Genomic DNA, 17,944 nt, shown 5'->3' with positions numbered 1-17,944 from the left:
ATATATATATAAGTAATTAGCTCATATCAAGTACCCTCTTAGCCTCATTTTTCTTTAACTGTTCACAACAACAACAACAAACAATTTTATATCAGCCCTTTAATTAACTAAAAACTCTACAAGAAATAAACTAAAAATAATTTTTTATTTTCAGTAAGTTGAGATTTTTCTGTTAATTTTATTCTACTTTCATAAAAACTACTTTTCTGTAGAATAGCTAAAACTTCTTGTCATTTTATCATGAAAACGTTTTTCATTTAATTAAATTTCTTATTTGCAAATGATAATCTAATCAAACATTAAATTGTTGTTTACTTGTATCTTCCCGATTGTTATTTAGGGTTGCCATTGATCAGTTTCTTGTTGACATACGTGCATCATGTACGGACTGCCTCGATATTGCTTTAATTCACAAGCTTTATAAACAAAGATGGATAGTAGCTAGCAGTAGAATTCAGTTTGACGCACGTTTCGTCCCATTTGAGACTCGTCAGCTGGATGTACCTGCATCTCAGAGTTGATGTTCAGTTTGAAACTCGAACCCAGTACCATATAGCATGCACATATGGTCAATAGAAGTCCTAAATAACAATGGGAAGCTACAAGCAAACAACATCAAGTGAGTTTAAAACTTCACCCCATTCCACAAGCAGGTGGCTATCATAAATTAGTATTTAATTGAATAACGTGATGATGTTCGAAGCGAACAGCACTGGGTTCGAGTCCCAGAGTGAGCATCAATTCTGAGATGCAGGTATATTTAGCTGACGAGTCCGAAATGGGACGAAACGCGCATTCCGGATTGCACTGCTAACCAGTATCCGTCTTTGCTAACCAAACATTATTCTGAATAGATAAATAAAAATTTTTGATATGTTTTTTATCATTTCTTTATTATATAAGTTGAAAGAATAAATCCGGCTTATTGATTGTTTTTCAGTACATAATAATAATTATTAAGCAGATAACTCCGCCTGTAGTTGTTCTATGGCCACTGCCGGTTTCAAGCCCGGGTAAAGGATAAGGGTTTTGTATGGAGTTATCAACTCTATTCCGTAGAAAAAAAAACCTTGCTAAAAAACGCTAGCTGGAATTAAGTAGTTAACAGAAAAGATAACTATTGAGAAATGAAAAATCAATAAATACTAACTAATTTATTAGAAACAACATTAATTTTGATTAATGTAAACTTACTAGTTGTTTTGCCGCTTTTCGGAGGTCCTATAATATGTAATCTTAGTGGTACTCTAAATGGTGGATCTGTATATTTCTGTGTATACTTCAAAGGATTTTTCATAAATAATCCACGAGCATTAGAATTCATAAACCAATAGATATGTTGCTTATAAATTGCAGCACATGTTTTAGCTTTAACCATAGGCAATGTTTCACCAATAATCCCAGGTAATTTACTCAAATATTTCGGATTACCAACTTTTATATTAGGCATTGGAATAGGTGGAAGCCATACATTTTGAAAGTATAATGTAACTGGACACCATCGACCATATGAGCTTGGAAAATAATAGCCATTAATTAATAAACGTTCCGCAATTTTTGGTGTAATTGGATAGACACGTTCAAATAGTGAGTTACGGTTCTCTAATAAACTATGCAAGCGCTAAAGAATGAAATACCGACATAAATATGGCTTTGTATAAGTTATCAATAAATGTTTATCATTTTAAATTAAATACTGTTTATTTAGTCATAAATAATGTATGACGTAGCTCCAGTTCCGACAATTCCCAACGAGAGTAAATTTTAAAAAATTAAAAAATCAAAGTCGAAATAACAATACTAATATCGATGATGAGCCATAAGTAAAGAACATATTCCGAGAGAAAGAATAATTTTGAGAAAGTAAAATTTAGAGAATAAAAGAAATTGAATAAAATTACTCTACTGTGATCGACTTTAAATTTTATTATCTAAGATCATTAAATATAGTTAATAAACATTCACTAATAAGTCTGTATCCTTCCAGTATGCTTATTTCTTAAGTCAGTAAATTTGTAAAATAATAGCAACTTCGCCTTTTTGACAACAAAGATCAAATATTTGGATAATAGGTAGGTAGATAGGTGTGGGTAACATGTCATATCTAATTTATACCGTTTCTGTTCACAGCTTCATTGACCAATTCACTATTTTTACTTACTATCTGACAACTGTCAAGAACACTAATCACTATGTAAATCAATTACAAGTTAGAAATACCTTGAAGGTATCTGAGACCACATATTAACCAACTACATATGTCTTTGTTTTCAAGTAATCATATTTTACAGCCGTAGAGATTTAGTGATACATTGTGCATAGTATTTAATATCCAAAAAGACACCTAGCTTGTACTACATAAGGAATGGGCTGATAAAATCCTACTAATTAACTTATTTTCCTGTTGATTACAGTTTGTCATTGAATCAACAGTGCTAATAAGACTAAAGTTGGTGGAAGTACTCAACAAAATAATCTGTTTAACTCAATGGAGTGAAATAAGGATTCATAAAGATCTGTTCATAAGCAGAATTTAGATTTTGAAGGTAAAGAGAGACACTCAAAAACTTCTCTCACTTTGAAACAATTTATTTAGAAGAATTTGTGTTTTGTCGACGTCTTTACTAGGTAGAATGTTATTAAGTCAAAGCTTCAAGTCGACGGAAGGATCTCCCAACAGGAAATTAATTTTCGGAAACTCCAATGATGAAATGTTACTCATATCAATGACAGAATATAATAAAAATGTTCATGTTGGTATTAATCATAGATATTATTCAAACAAGCCAGTTCGGATGATAGTTCACAGTAAACCCTTAAGTATTTGACAATGGACCCCAAATATTGAATTTTACCACTTTTTAATTGATAAAGGGTGAACCACTGTAATTATGAATATAGAAGATTATGATTGGACTTATCAAATATATTCAAATCTAAAATAGCAAATCAATGGTATTATTAGACGTCTCACCCATACTTATTTTAGTTGAACCAACACTGGAAGTATAAATGTACGTACATATATACGGTATTCCTGTTATTCAAAATTGATGAGAATCATTCCGATATTAGAAAACGTTAAAGTTTGAGATTAACTGAACTTAAAGATCTACTTCAGACAACATATTTTTAGTTCAGCAATATAATATACAAACAAACGAAGAAAACATCTGTGGGATCATCAATACGCGGAATGATTATAGAAGCAGGAATGAAAAGACTAGATTTTCTCTCTCTTATTAGACATAGAGTCACAAATGTGGACCCAAATATCAAGCTGTCCTTAGTAGGAAAGACAGGATAAAAGATATTTTAATTTGCTCAGTAGCATCGTGATTTATGTACCCTATACACCAAATGATGAGTGAAACAACCAACTATTATTATGAACCAATACAATACAACTAGACGACTACGTTTATCGAAAGTTATAGTGTCAGTTGATATGTGACACCACATGGTTTATTCTAGCTCCCGGACAGGTCAATTTATTCACCATTCTGGAGTCACATTTTGACCTTGTTAATTATTCGCTTATCAACCTTTACTGTCTTTTATGTAATTGTATGTGTGTGCATTTCTCATCTTACTCATCACATGTCTGTAACTTATTTTTATGAATATAAAGATCGATTCACGCTTGACTAATGTGAATTGGCTCAGTTCCCTCTATTGTGCGTCATTTCGTTTTGCTTCACTCTCCGATCAACGACTGTATGAAATATACACATTCAAACTTCATTCTCGCATTCGACTTATTTAATTCCATTATTCACTGACCCGATTTAGGTCGACGATTATATGTGGTGATTGACGATATGTATCTTTCAATAGCAATCATTCCTACGATCCAAATGGAGTCAGATCTCGAGTCACCAAAAAGTCAATCTAAAATAATAAAATTCTTGATTATAGTAACAATAACCCAGTGATCAATAAAATCAGCTGTCTACTAACCAAAATAGAAAATATCTAGATGCCCTCTTGTTAACGTTCGTATTAAACATTCTGACTTTGATATTGGTTGACAGTTGTTTTCCGTGTTGTATTTCAAGGTCTTACTTTTCCTTTGTGCATGTTGAGGCCTACTGCTGCGGAAGCTGCTGCTACATTGGTTGTCTTGACCGGCATTTGTTGATGTATATAGGATAGAAGGGTCAGGTCATCTGTGAAGTTCAAATTGTTTAGTTGCATACAACCTGTCCATTTTATTCTGTGCTTCCCCTCAGATGTCGAGGTCTTCATAATCCAGTCAACCACTAGAATAAAGAAAAAAGGGGGGAGTAGGCAACCTTATCTGACACCAGTCCTTGCTTAAAATGCGTCTGTCAGCTGTCCTTCATACACGACTTTGTAGTGTGGTCTGTCGTATGAATTCTGTATGACAATAACGATCTTCTCAGGTACACCATAGTGTCGGAGAAGGGTCCATGAGATTCTCCTATCCACACTGCTAAACGCCTACTCACAGTCAATGAAGTTGATTTATAATGACGAATCTCATTCAGTTGATTACTCAGCAATGATCTGTAGTGTTGCGATTTGGTCTGTGCACGGCCGATTCTTACTGAATCCGGTCTGTTGATCTCAAAGTTGGGCGTCTACTGAATATTTAATCTACATCAGCAGTTCTCCATTGAAAACATTTCCTAGTACTGACAGTACTGTGATGGCTCTATATTTCTTGCATTTGCTCAGATCTTTCTCTAGATCTTGGTGAGGTATCTATCTTTACAGTCTGTTCTTCCTTTCAAATCTTACTGAATGGAACGTGGAGCATGTTTGCAGTTACTTTTATGTCTGACTTCAGTGCTTCAGCTGGTATATTGTCAAATCCTTCTGCTTTCCCGCTCTTGATTTATCTGATAGCCATTCTGATTTCTTCGATCGTTGATGGAATGACATCTATAGAAAGGGCTGTGTGTGCTGCTTCGATCTCCATTCCATTCAACGGAGCTGGTCTATTTAAGAGTTCCTCGAAGTGTTCCAATCATCTGTTCCTCTGTCCTTGAATTTCAGTGATTGGTTTATCTTCTTTGTCCTTGACTGGTCTCTTTGTTTTACTATATTTCTACGCTAGTTTCTTCGTTGTGTCATGTAGTTGTTTCATATTCCGTTCTCTTGCAGCTTTCTCCGCTATCATTGTCAGGTCTTCTACGCACTTATGATTGTCAGCTCTAATGTTCTTTTTTACTTGTTTATGTGCAGCTTGTGCCTTGACTTTCTATGCTGTTGTTCGACTGTTGTTAATGGCTGTCTTCTTGTTCTTCTTTTCTTGAATCTCGTCTGTGGTTTTGGTAGCGATCCATTTTGTATGATACCTCCAGACACTTTGAAGTAAGTGCTTCATTGATCCCCTTCCAATTGTCGTCCATAATAGTTTCTTATACTCATTTCACTTAGTATTCAATGTACATATTGAAAAACGCCTAATCTATTGTCCAGTAATAAAAATAATAGACATCTATAGTCTCAGTGATTAGGTCAACAAAAAAGAAAATTAAAATAAATCTAACACGGAAATCTAATTGGATTCATCTTGACAAAATTGTGTGTAAGGATAAAAATATCAAGTTGAGAGAATTGAACACTCCCCAAATAAAGTTCGTGACATTATTTGTAGATGATTTACTAGGATAATAAAGGAAGAACTTACAAAAAGCTTAGTCAAACATAACATTATTAGAAACGATTTGAATTATCCCGTTACCGATAATCATGACTGAATTTGAATCTGCTTTTGTTGGTATTTGTGGGTTTTGTACGGATTGTCTTGATACACCTATGTTTTCATATTTTTACCCAAGATTATCAGCAAAGGGGTAATTCAAAGAGGTTCAGGTAGATGTTTTTGGCTGCGCTTCATTTTCTCAGATAGATAAATCAGTTAATTTAAAAGCCTTCACTGTCATTCAAAACAACACTATGATATCTATTTAATTGAGTAAGAGAAAACATGAAATAAATAAAACTATGTAATGTTTTACTCACTTTAACAATTCGATAACGAGCCCATGTAATTTTACCACCAGTATTAATTTCATACTTTGGTATAGATAAATCATCAATTTGTTCAGATATTTCTGTAAAAACATCATTCGAATCATTAAATGTTTCAGTGATCTCTTCAGTTAATCGTTCTACAACATCAGCTTCAGTCTCTTCTTCTTCATCATCCATTTCCTCTTCATCTTCCTTGATGAAATTAAAAGTATTAAAAAGCATATAATAACCCATGAATAAATAGAAATCCTATTTTTAATTCATTTTTGTAGTGTTTGTTTGAATCTTATTGACGTTCAGGATTGCGATTGATCGGTCTCTTATTGGCATATGTCCATCCTGTGTGGATTGCCTCAAGTTACAAGTATTATCAGAAAAGATGGATGGTGAATAGCAGTAGAATCCAAAATGCGCATTTTGTCCTATTTGGGACTCGTCAGTCGGATGTACCTGCTTCTCAGAGTTGATGTTCACTCCGACCCAGTACTGTTCACTTCAAACGCCATCATTTTGTCCACTTATCCACTGGGTTCAAAATAGGACGAAACGCGCGTTCTGAATTTCACTGTTAACCACTAGTTATAATCCTACTTTCGTTCATCGATAAGTTATAGTATGAAATTCATTTTTATACTATCAAAACTGTTATTGGACAGATGTTCGGTGTTCTGTGTTTTGCACAATTCTCCAACTGATGTTAGTTTCAAATGAAAACTACTATCCAATCCTTTATAGAATTACAAAGTGTTATAAACATTGTATTTTAATAGATTAAAATAATAAAATGCTTCGTTTTTGATTTTTTTGATTTTGGCGATTTATCCTCTAACTTACAGTGTCACATCCAATTTATTAAAAAATACCTTAAGCAAAATGCTTTAAAACTGTACTACTCAAGTTTATTTATGTGTTTGTTTACTACCGATTTATTTTATCCATCACAAACCTAATCGATGTGAGGATGGAAGTTTTAACATCTACAGATTTGTGATAACTCAAGGATAAGTAGTGGCGAATACTGTAGGCTAGCAGTTAGTTGCTTCGACAATGAATTCCAATCTTAGTTTACTTATTTTTATCAATTTGTTTGCATAGTTTTATAGCGACCAGTATTATATGTTTAAAGAAGTCTGTCAGTTGCGATCAGTGACAGACGATTCAACAACCTTAACAGACAGTTTTATAATCTAATGAATTCATTTACGTTTACAATCAGAACACTAGTTTTAACCCTCTCTCAAATTATTGTGCTCATTTCACCAATAGTTCGAAAGTCTAACATTTCCCATATATTTCCGTTTTCAGTGTCCATGTTCCATGTGCGGATGGTCACATACAAGGCTGACGAATAATATACTTGCTCTTAGTATGTTGATGAACAGCGGAATGGATTACATTCGTACCGAGGCTTTTCTTATACACGTTTTTTACTAGCCAAATGCTATATCATTAACTTCAAGTAAAATAAATAATTAACCGTTTCACTTATAAAAAACTTATGCTAATAAAGAAACATTTCACATAAATTCGTGACGTATTAATTTAAAGACTTAAGACTTGATTTCATTTCAGATGTCACGGGTTCAAAACCTGTTGCATCTTTTTTTGGACAGTCACAAACACTGTAGTTTAGAGCTGGGTGCATAAACCTGTACTTCGTAAATGAAAAACAATAAACGAAAACATAGGAAGGTTCAGAGTATATTAGAAATATTAACATGATAACCAAACAGAAATATCTAATTAATGGATTTGTTTCGCTTTACAACTTTAAGGGAAGTAAGAACGACGGTCAGTTCACTATATTTCGTTGCTTTCTCCTCAGCCACATACAAGCTAATAAACTTCATTGTTTCCAACTATTACCATAATGTTGAATAAAAATATCGAATAAAATGCGATATATCGTACAGTTTGATTTCAAATACATTAATCAACAATCATGAACTGATCTAACCAAGGCCGTCGTTTTAAACCTATAAGCACTGGACTGCATTCACGATCCTTCACATTCGGATTCATAAGTGAATATTAAACCTCTAAACTGCTGAGCTCGCATCTAACGATGTTAATGTTTAACCTCAATCATTTAAAAATCACTCAACGAGTGGACAGGTTTTCTAATTTGAAAAAAGGATTATTATTGAATAACGCTAATACTTGTAATGATGAACTTACAGCAAATTCTTCTGCCAGCATTTCATCAATATCAACCTCATCCTCCAGTTCTTCATCTTCTCCAACATCCGGATCATCGGAAGTTTGTCTCATCTACCAAAAAATTGAAGAAACTCAAACAAACTTATCTACAATTCAGTCAATAGAAAAAAGTAACTCAATTGTAATATGCACTTCATCCGTAGTGGAATAACATCATGATTATCGTATTTAAGAATTCAAAATAGTTATGGAATGAAAAAATTTGAAATACAAAGCATTTTTTAAAATCTTCAGTTGAAAATTGAAATAACGCTTGTTCTTCTCCCCTAAACTAATGGAACACTAAATTGTTTGTAACAAACAATGAACTATTTATCTGCGTGCACAATTCACATGCTTTATACTAGCTACCTAGCCAGAAATCAATACAACCCAAATCAAGAACGAGTGATCCACCCGACTAGGACCTGTACTATTAACAATCGACCATCAAGTAAATACAAGGAAATATATATGACATATCACATACCTGTTAGACTATTTACTAGTCTCTCTAGGAAAACAATCAATCCCTATTTCCTCTCATCCACCCGACAAAAAAGAAATCAGGAAGAAGCGCTGGAAGTGGATAGGACACACATTGAGGAAAGCACCCAACTGCGTCACAAGACAAGCCCTCACATGGAATCCTCAAGGCCAAAGGAAAAGAGGAAGACCAAAGAACACATTACACCGAAAAATGGAAATAGACATGAGAAAAATGAACAAGAATTAGATGGAACTAGAAAAGAAGGCCCAGGACAGAGTGGGTTGGAGAATGCTGGTGGGTGGCCTATGCTCCATTGGGAGTAACAGGCGTAAGTAAGTAAGTAACCCGACAAAAGTAATGTTTATGTGGAAAATATGATCAGTCATCATCGAAATGTGACTTATGCAGAATATTGTTCTATATCAAGACAGGAAGTCAGTAATGAATATGTTACATTGTGAATCAACTACAGTTTATGAATACATATTCACAATAAACTACTTTACAGAGGTTTTTCAATGAACAGTGATTATTATGAAAACTTTAAAAATCTTCATATTATGAACTAGAAAAACATATATGAGCGAAATATATTGTTTTTAATTAGATCTTCATCAAGCTTTACTCTAATATACTTTGAAAATTTATAAATTTACACCAGTCAGCACTTTTGTTAAACATATTGTCCATTAAAGTAATGTAATATATTTCCTTATGAGTGTTACATTTTAAGAATCATGTTGTTTGCTTTCCTTAACAACATTAAATGCATTGGTAAAACTAGAAACACTTAAAAACGTTGAATGTTGAAACGTAATTCTTCACTCTTATGAACTCTCTCTCATAAAGTAAGTGCATTTTATCAAAATGTGGAGTTTATGGTTTGTACTGTAAATCGAATAAGGTGAGGATGAATAGAAAAGAAAATTTGAAGGAAGGCGTCAAATATAATCGTTATATACCAACTCAGTCAATCAATCATTCAGTCATAATGTATAAACTGGTACCTAAGTACATCATTTCACGTTGTCATACTCCATCAAATTAGCGAGATAAAATTATTAGAGTAGATCTCAAAGTAGCGAAGGTACTAATAATATTAGTGGTAAAATTAAGCATCTAAGATACGACTCAAGAAAATATAAATTAGCGGAACTAAAAAGGTTTAGAATCTGGAAGAAGACAATGACTCGATACACCTGCGCAATTCTAAATGATTTTGAGTCATATCACCCGGTCTCTAATAAGTGATGACGGTAATCATGCGTACAATGAACAATTAGTCTACACCTGATAACATAGTTCAATCCGATTATCAGTGTCTTCATAGACTGATGCCATGTTTTGATTTAGTCGCCCTCAGCTTTCTTTTAGTTTACTACTACATCAGACATCTCACATCGAAGTAGACAGTGGTTGGGTATATGTAACACATGTACCAGACAACTCAGTTGATAAAAATTTACTATTAACAAGTCATGTAATTTTATTTTTCATGTTGAATAATTAACTGTACTCTTCATTAGAGTCAAATATGTGTACATACGTATATAACATAATTACAATTTGGTAAGACTATTAGAAAGACTACATATATTGTAAAAACCGTGAAACTAGTGATATTACAATTTCAACCAAATACCTAACAAGATAAAATGGATTCTTGAGATTTAACCAGATTCTTTCAAAAAATCAAATTATTGATTGGAAGAAAATCAGATATGAGAAACCCAGATGAAGTTATAATATTCTAAATGAAGTTATTCTTATACACTAGTGGTATATATATATATATATATATATATATTCACCAAATGAGGATTAATCGTATTAAGAACGAATTCACATGTAAATAAGTTCATAACATGTAATTAGAGATCTTACTCTCGCATTTTCTCTCTTCTCTTCTAATTCCTTAAGTATTTCCGATCGTCTTTTGTCCATGGCCAATTTCTGTAAAAATAAAATAAGGAAAAAATTAGTTTTAAAGGAATCTAAAAAACGATAGATCAATAGAAAAAAATATATAAGTTTCTTATAGGATACTGGTCATGATTAAACGCTTAACTGGAATGAATGATATGTATAATAAATGATATTTCTTGGATAAATGTCTAAATCGATCGTTATGGAGTAATAATTTTCATTCATTTATGTGAAAGGTATTGGGTTACTTATGTGATAGAAATTAATGGATAAAGTATTGTGGTACATGCTACTTATACTGACAGATATAAGTAGTACTTAGAAGTAATCGAAAGTTGGATGTCTGCCAGTAGAAGATTCATTTGAAAAGAACAGTAAGGGAAATAGAGAGTAATTGTTTTAAAAAATAGAATTGGAAGAATCATGAAGTACGTACAGGGCAAATAATGTGTTTAATGTATGGTTATCATATTTTACGAACCCACTCTGTAAACATTAAATTGGTTTTACCCATTTGAGGTCTCATTCACAACAGTATATCCCTAAATATTTAAAAGCAACTGAAGATTTATGCCATCTTTTCTTCATAAGAGTTTTAAAGTCCATGTGGTATACTTACGTATAATTATAACAGTTAACATTGATATCTAGTCACTGGAATATTCCCATCATATTAGAAACACAAGTTTATGAACAAAGAATAACTTTTCGCAACAAATTCTTTTCATGTTCTGCAACTGTATATATATATATATATATATATATATATATATATATATATATATATATATATATATATATATCCAAAATATTAATCCAAAAGGTGATCAGATTTAAGGCAAAATAGATCCATGTTAATTCGGAATTTTTCTAATAAACATAAATTTGTTAATGTTGAGATGACGAACATACAATGTCAACTTGAGCAAGTTTGTATGATATTGTAGGATATAAGTAATATGGTTCGAGAGAGATAATTGACATGATATAATATATTAAACGATGTATTTACCTTAAACCTGATCATCTTTTAGATTATGAATTTGGATATATAATTGTAGAATTTGAAGAGGATATATTCTTCGTTCATAGTATTTGTTTATTTATATTTAGTCCAATTACTGGGACATTAGGTAATATTTTATTATTCTGTTTTGGTTTCAAGTGGTGATAAACTTGTTATTTAGTATTAAATGTCATGAAATGAATATTATTCATCCATGCGACTATTCCAAACCGTGATTAATTCGAAGTTCATATGAATGTCGAGTCATTCATCAGATATCCAACAAAGTATTCAAATGAATATTGTTCATATAGGAAATCGATCATAAGTTTATACCTAATTCTTTACTTATTTATGCATACAGTGGAGTAAATCCTAAATTTTCACCTATATCTGGTCACAGAATGTAACAGGTGATAGCATTTTGACAATTTGGAAGCAACATATTCATTGGTCAGAGACGATATTCAGGAAACAAACAAGTCTAAATATGAAGATGAAATAGGTCAACTGGATTTGTATGACAATCAATTTGTTTTAAATTAAAACTAATAGTTTGTAACAAGATTTGTTATCAAAGTAAGCAAGCGGTAGCAGTCCAATCCAGAGGACACAGAATTTAGTAAAATTGCTAGTTTAGATAGTTTATATTTGTTTAGAAAGCACTAATTTCTCATACTACTAACTTTTTTGGCAGTTTTCCATTCCATCAATTTAGCTGCATTCTCGGCTTTTTTTGCCATCAATTTACGCCATATCTCCAGTCTAGGTGGTAATAATCTGGAGACAACTTCGTCAGCTTCAGTGGTTAAAAATATTGCATGATCAAAAAAATAGTTTGATGTTACTAAAAACTGAAGGTCTTCTACACTTTGAGGAAAACCATCCAGTATGAAACCAGTCGATTTATATGGTTCTTGTTTCCAAAACTTCCCAAGTAACCATTCTAATGTATCATTAGGTATCGATGTAGAATTTAATAGATATTCATAAACATTTGTTTCATGTTCATCTAACAAAAATGATTTATCTGACTCGTCTGTTATTTCTGTTAAATTTGGCTTTTGTATTACATTCCCTGATGCTTCTCGTTTCTTATCATTTTCGTTTGCTGACTCTTCAAGTCTTTTATAATCAAGAGAAAAAGAATAAATAGAACAGTATAAATCATAAACTGAAGGACAATATATGTTTGTTTTACATTAAAGTGTGTGGTGCTAAAAGAGTATAGAGTCTCCTGACTTTTATCCAGATCGTTAGGATGAAAGAAAACAGTCAAAAGAAACTATTGCATTTTTCTATGAATTATTATTGCGAGTAATTAGATAACTAGTGAATAACATGCTTTGTCATTCTTCTATTTAGCTTCTATATACCGGCAAAATAATTATTCTCATTTTATGTAAAAAATGATGAGATTATAATTTATGGACGACCAGTAAGCGATGCTAAAGTGACCTTGAGAGTGCCTACCTACTTACTGAGGTTAACTGATGGTTATAAAGCAGTTTGAAGAATAAGGATTATGATTTACAGTTGAGAGTTAGGGTTAGGAATTAGATTTAGGGTTTTCATCACGAATTGACATAAACTATAATGCCAAGATTCTATTTAGCCAAATGGGTGAATGAATTTCGCGGCGAAATCTAAGATCTGTTATCCTCAATCTGATTGGTTCGTCCATAAATTGTAGTCTTACCCTAAAAAATTATGAACCCTTCAAAATGACCATTCTTTATACAATCTCAAGCTCACCGTAACAAACTATTATATAGTCAATGTTTAAATCAGTTAATCAGTAAATGGATTCAGAAAGCAAAGTGTATTCTATAATTCCCGGTTATTTTGTTAACAAAACATCTTTCAATATGTTATCCATCATATTCACGCAGTGTAAATATAAAAGAAGCGAAACTATTAAATATTTCATGAGAACATATACACTAGTTCTATTATGACACATTGTCTATGTTTATCATCTTCCTAAACTGAACTGAATACAATTTATTGTTTGTTTGATGATTATTATCTTTATCAGTATCTATCGTAATCAAAATATTTACTTGATAGATGAAATAAAACAGAGAAAACTTCTTAGATTCATCTATTTATTAAAAGTGTTGTGGAGATCCAGAAAACTCCTCGAAAAAAGCCAAGAAAGACTGAAAACACTGGGAACCATCTTATCCAGTCAGCGTCCACTAGAAGTTTTGCCAGAAACATCTAGAAGTTGAAAAGTCACATTTCGAGTTCCAGATTGGATGATTACTACATTGCTACTATGTTCAGTAGCATTCTAGAATTTTCGGGAATACCCAAGGACATCTTAAATACTATAAAAACCCTATATTTTATGTACATAAATGAACCTTCGGAATAAAGTGTTTCTTGCATATTTTGCGACTTTTCTCTTGTGTTCAAGTCGTTGTGTATTTCCAGCTTGGAGGTTACTAGAAGAGCTTAGGAACCGAATTTAACGTTCAATTAGCAAGACTTATCAAAAAGTAAGAATAATATTTTAAAGAAACTAAAAAGACACTGTAAAAAAAATTATTGGTAGTGTATTTTTCAACTTGTAATATTTAAAATAAGCTTAAGTACAATGATACTAAACATGGATGTAAGCAGGCATATACGAATTTGTTATTAAAATCAATTTTTATGAAATTTCATGTAAGTACTAATAAATACTACTCATATAAATAAATGATTATATAAAATTTATAACAACCGTATACATTCTATATCTTACGGAGGCAATACAATATCCGGTATAAGTTCTTGATCTGCATACTGTTTACCAATCTTCTTACCAAGTTTTGGAAATGTTATCTCTTGTAATAAACTTAAGAAATCAATATGTACTAGATTTAAATTCAATGCTATTTGACGACTGTGCAAAGACTTCCCCGTACCAGTTGGTCCAAGTATTAAGATTCTTGGCGGTGGAGGCTAGTGTTTTGTTTGTAGAAAACAAACATTTATATAAATTCTCTCTATCATTTTCAAATTAACACATATATTATTATAAACTAAATGGATAATTGGAGAAAAAAATAGTTTACCAGTTCCTTCAGAATTTCAAGAATTCAAGAATTATACGTTTTCTCGTGCATTGTTTTTAAATTACCTTAAAGAATTACTTATCTACTTCTGTCTTTTAACTCCATCTTTAGTTCTTCTAGAATTACTGCTGGTCCCAAGCCCGGGTAAAGGAGGAAGGTTTAGTAAAAGTTCAGCAACCTTATCCCGTAAAAAAACAACCTTGCTAAAAAAAACACTTCTGTCTCTTTAAAGGAATAGTGAAAGTGGCGGAAACAATTTACTTTGTTAATGACTCATACTTATTAGTGTTTAATAAACAGACAGTTACATTTGAAGAATTTTTGTAGCAACACTTTTCAATGATCATCTACAATGCTAATCAAAAATTTAATTGTAACTGTGGGTTTTTTACTAAAATTAATCCTAACAATCAGAAACGAGTTCAAACTGACAAGTTAGAGTTCATAAAAGTTAATGAATATATCAGTTAGACATCTGAATTGAACCAAACATTTTTAGCGTATTTATTCTAAAAAGATTGGAAACTGATTAGCATCTACTTACTTGACCTTTGTCAGAAGTAGTAGCTTAGGCGTTGAACTAATTTTCTTTTAGTAAATAGCTCAAATTTCCAACTTCTGTTTCATCTAATTTCATTTAAGCGATACACTTTTCAAACAATATGTACTGGATATACGAGTTACATTATTTATTGATTTTATGAATAACGTAATCAAAAGACAGAAACTAAAAAATGTTAACCTTTCTATTAATTAGAAATCGATATAGAAAAATAAAATATAATGTCATGTCCAATATATTGAATAATATTGTTCAGCCAGTGATATTCATCATCCAAAAACATACATCAACGATTTTTCAACATTTATCGATAGCGAGACTATAATTTATGGACGAGCCAATCAGGTAAAAGATAACAGGTCTCGGATTCTAGCGCGAAATTCACCCATCTGTTTGGCTAAATAGAGTTTTGGCATTGTAGTTGATGTCAGTTCGTGATGAAAACTCTAAATATAATTCTCAACCCTAACCATAAACTGCAAATCATAATTTTAATTCCTCACGCTAGTTTACAACCCTTATTTGATCCTAGTTATTACGTGAACACTCTCAAGGTCACTTTAGCGCCATACAATGGTCGTCCATAAATTATAGTCTCACCTCATTTTTGTTTAAATAATAAGTAATCATATTTTAATATTGAATATCCTTGGTTGCACAACAGATGCATATTTTAGGATAATCAAACAATATAGTGTAGTATTTAGTTCTGTTGAAATAAGTTTGCATTGAAGAAATTATCAAAGATCTGTTTCTTCTCAGTTAAAATTTTCTCAAACTCAAAACACTATTACCATTATTTCTGAAGTTTAAACAGTAAAATGTTATAAGATATTATAACACGTATGATATTCCTGGTTAGCATTTTTTGGCGAATTAGTTTTCTACGGGATGGGGTCTCCAATTCCATGCTCAACCCTCCTGCTTTACCCAGGCTTGGGACCGGCAATAACTCTAGAAGAACTACAGGAGCTGAGACTTGAAGAACTACTACAACCATCATCAAGAAGTTACAAGCATTTATAAATAGTTGTCTACGCAAGATACTTAACATCCATTGACCGGATACCATCAGCAACAGCCTTCTGTGGGAACAAACCAGCTTTCAGCTTAAGAGGAAATTAGGAAAAGACGATGGAAATGGATAGGACATATATTGTGGAAATCACCAAACTGCATCACGATGCAAGCACTAACTTGAAATCCTGAAGGGGAGCGGAAAGGAAACAGGCGGAAGAACACACTGCGTCGAGAATCGGAAGCAGATATGAAAAGGATGAATAGCAACTGCAAAGGATTGCCCAGGACAGGGTTAGATGGCGTGTGCTGGTGGACGGCTTATGCTCCTACACCAGGAGTAACAGGCGTAAGTAAGTAGTGATATTCCTGATCACCCATCTAAAAGAATGGTTTTAGTGTAGTTTATATCTTTGTTAAGCAATCCCAGTTTATGAAGTTTTTAATTAGTTGTACTGTTACCAGAAAAATTTCAAAAGAAATATTCAACTGTTTGTTGAAATATATCAATATTAAACAGAACAAATGAATCTATTGAATAATCACTGATTCTGATGGGTCAGTAAATTAATTTCATGAACATGTAAATTAAATCACAACATAACACAATGATTTATCAAACTGACCAAATATGTATTATATTGGTTAATATTCAATAACTGATTATTGTAATTAATCTAGAATATAAGTCAGTGAATAAATGAAAAAACCAATGCAAACGCCTACGATCATAGTAGTTAATGAAATTTTTTTCTGATCTAAATGCATTTTCTAGAATTTACAAATATGTGATGATAATAAAAATGCTAAAATTCAATGAGCAAAAATTCAAAAATGTTGTTGTTACAACTTGTCAGTTGAATGCTACTTGTTATATCTGGTCATCGCTGATTGTTGTGTCAGAAACGCTTATCACTTATACTCGAAATGAGGGACCTCTACAATTCCCACGACGCGAAAGTAAGAACACAAAGACTGGTATAAGTGAAGATTTATTAATTTCAAAACACAGCGACGACAACCGTAGTCGAAAGCACATTCATTTATATATTGATTGTACACACACTTTGATGATTAATAATTAGGATGAAGTCACATATATGGAAAATACTCAGTTATAACAAATCGCATACTGAGCATAGTTCATGTCAATTGAATACAAGAATATCATATATTATACAGAATAAAATATCATACGAGAAAACAAAATCGAATATTACTCTGAGGAATCATCACATTGAATTAGAATGAAAGTAATGTTGAACGAAGCTCATAACTATTGAACCAATCGAATTTTGACTTTTCTTTCCATCTTATCAGTTGTATCAATATTTCACGAAATATCCTAACAAATTGACTTGTAGTAATAAAGCCTGGAAGCACTCAATGGCCGTTTCGTCATAGTGTGGGACTTTTCAGCAGTGCGCATCCATGATCCAGCACGCGGGATTCGAACACAGAACCTTCGGTCTTTCACTCGAACGCTAAACATCTAGACCACTGAGCCGGCATCCAACGGTGTTAATATCTAACTTTAATCAATCCACGAAATCGCGTGACCATCTTCCATTTTCTGAGGTAGATATATGTTTCTACCTGACATGAATTAGACCCCACTCATCACGGCTTCTCACTAGAACTCCGAGAATTCCCTCACGAAACTAGTCACTAAT

The 17,944-nt window shown here is 32.3% G+C and overlaps 1 protein-coding gene across 1 annotated transcript in view; it reads right to left on the bottom strand.

The window, feature by feature from the left end:
- The window catches only part of AKD1 (adenylate kinase), a gene marked incomplete at its 5' end in the record, with an annotated part of 66,095 nt that overhangs the window by 21,219 nt on the left and 26,932 nt on the right, over window positions 1-17,944 (bottom strand). The window contains 6 exons of the mRNA XM_012939732.3: window positions 1,195-1,621; window positions 5,995-6,198; window positions 8,185-8,277; window positions 10,580-10,648; window positions 12,314-12,752; window positions 14,380-14,579. Of these exons, the coding sequence (XP_012795186.2) occupies window positions 1,195-1,621; window positions 5,995-6,198; window positions 8,185-8,277; window positions 10,580-10,648; window positions 12,314-12,752; window positions 14,380-14,579 (1,432 nt within the window). The remainder of the gene's footprint in view (window positions 1-1,194; window positions 1,622-5,994; window positions 6,199-8,184; window positions 8,278-10,579; window positions 10,649-12,313; window positions 12,753-14,379; window positions 14,580-17,944) is intronic.

Source organism: Schistosoma haematobium, chromosome ZW, assembly GCF_000699445.3.
Source record: "Schistosoma haematobium chromosome ZW, whole genome shotgun sequence".
Lineage (NCBI taxonomy): Eukaryota > Metazoa > Platyhelminthes > Trematoda > Strigeidida > Schistosomatidae > Schistosoma > Schistosoma haematobium.
Note: the sequence above shows the minus strand (reverse complement) of the source record. Positions and strands in the feature narration are given on the sequence as shown.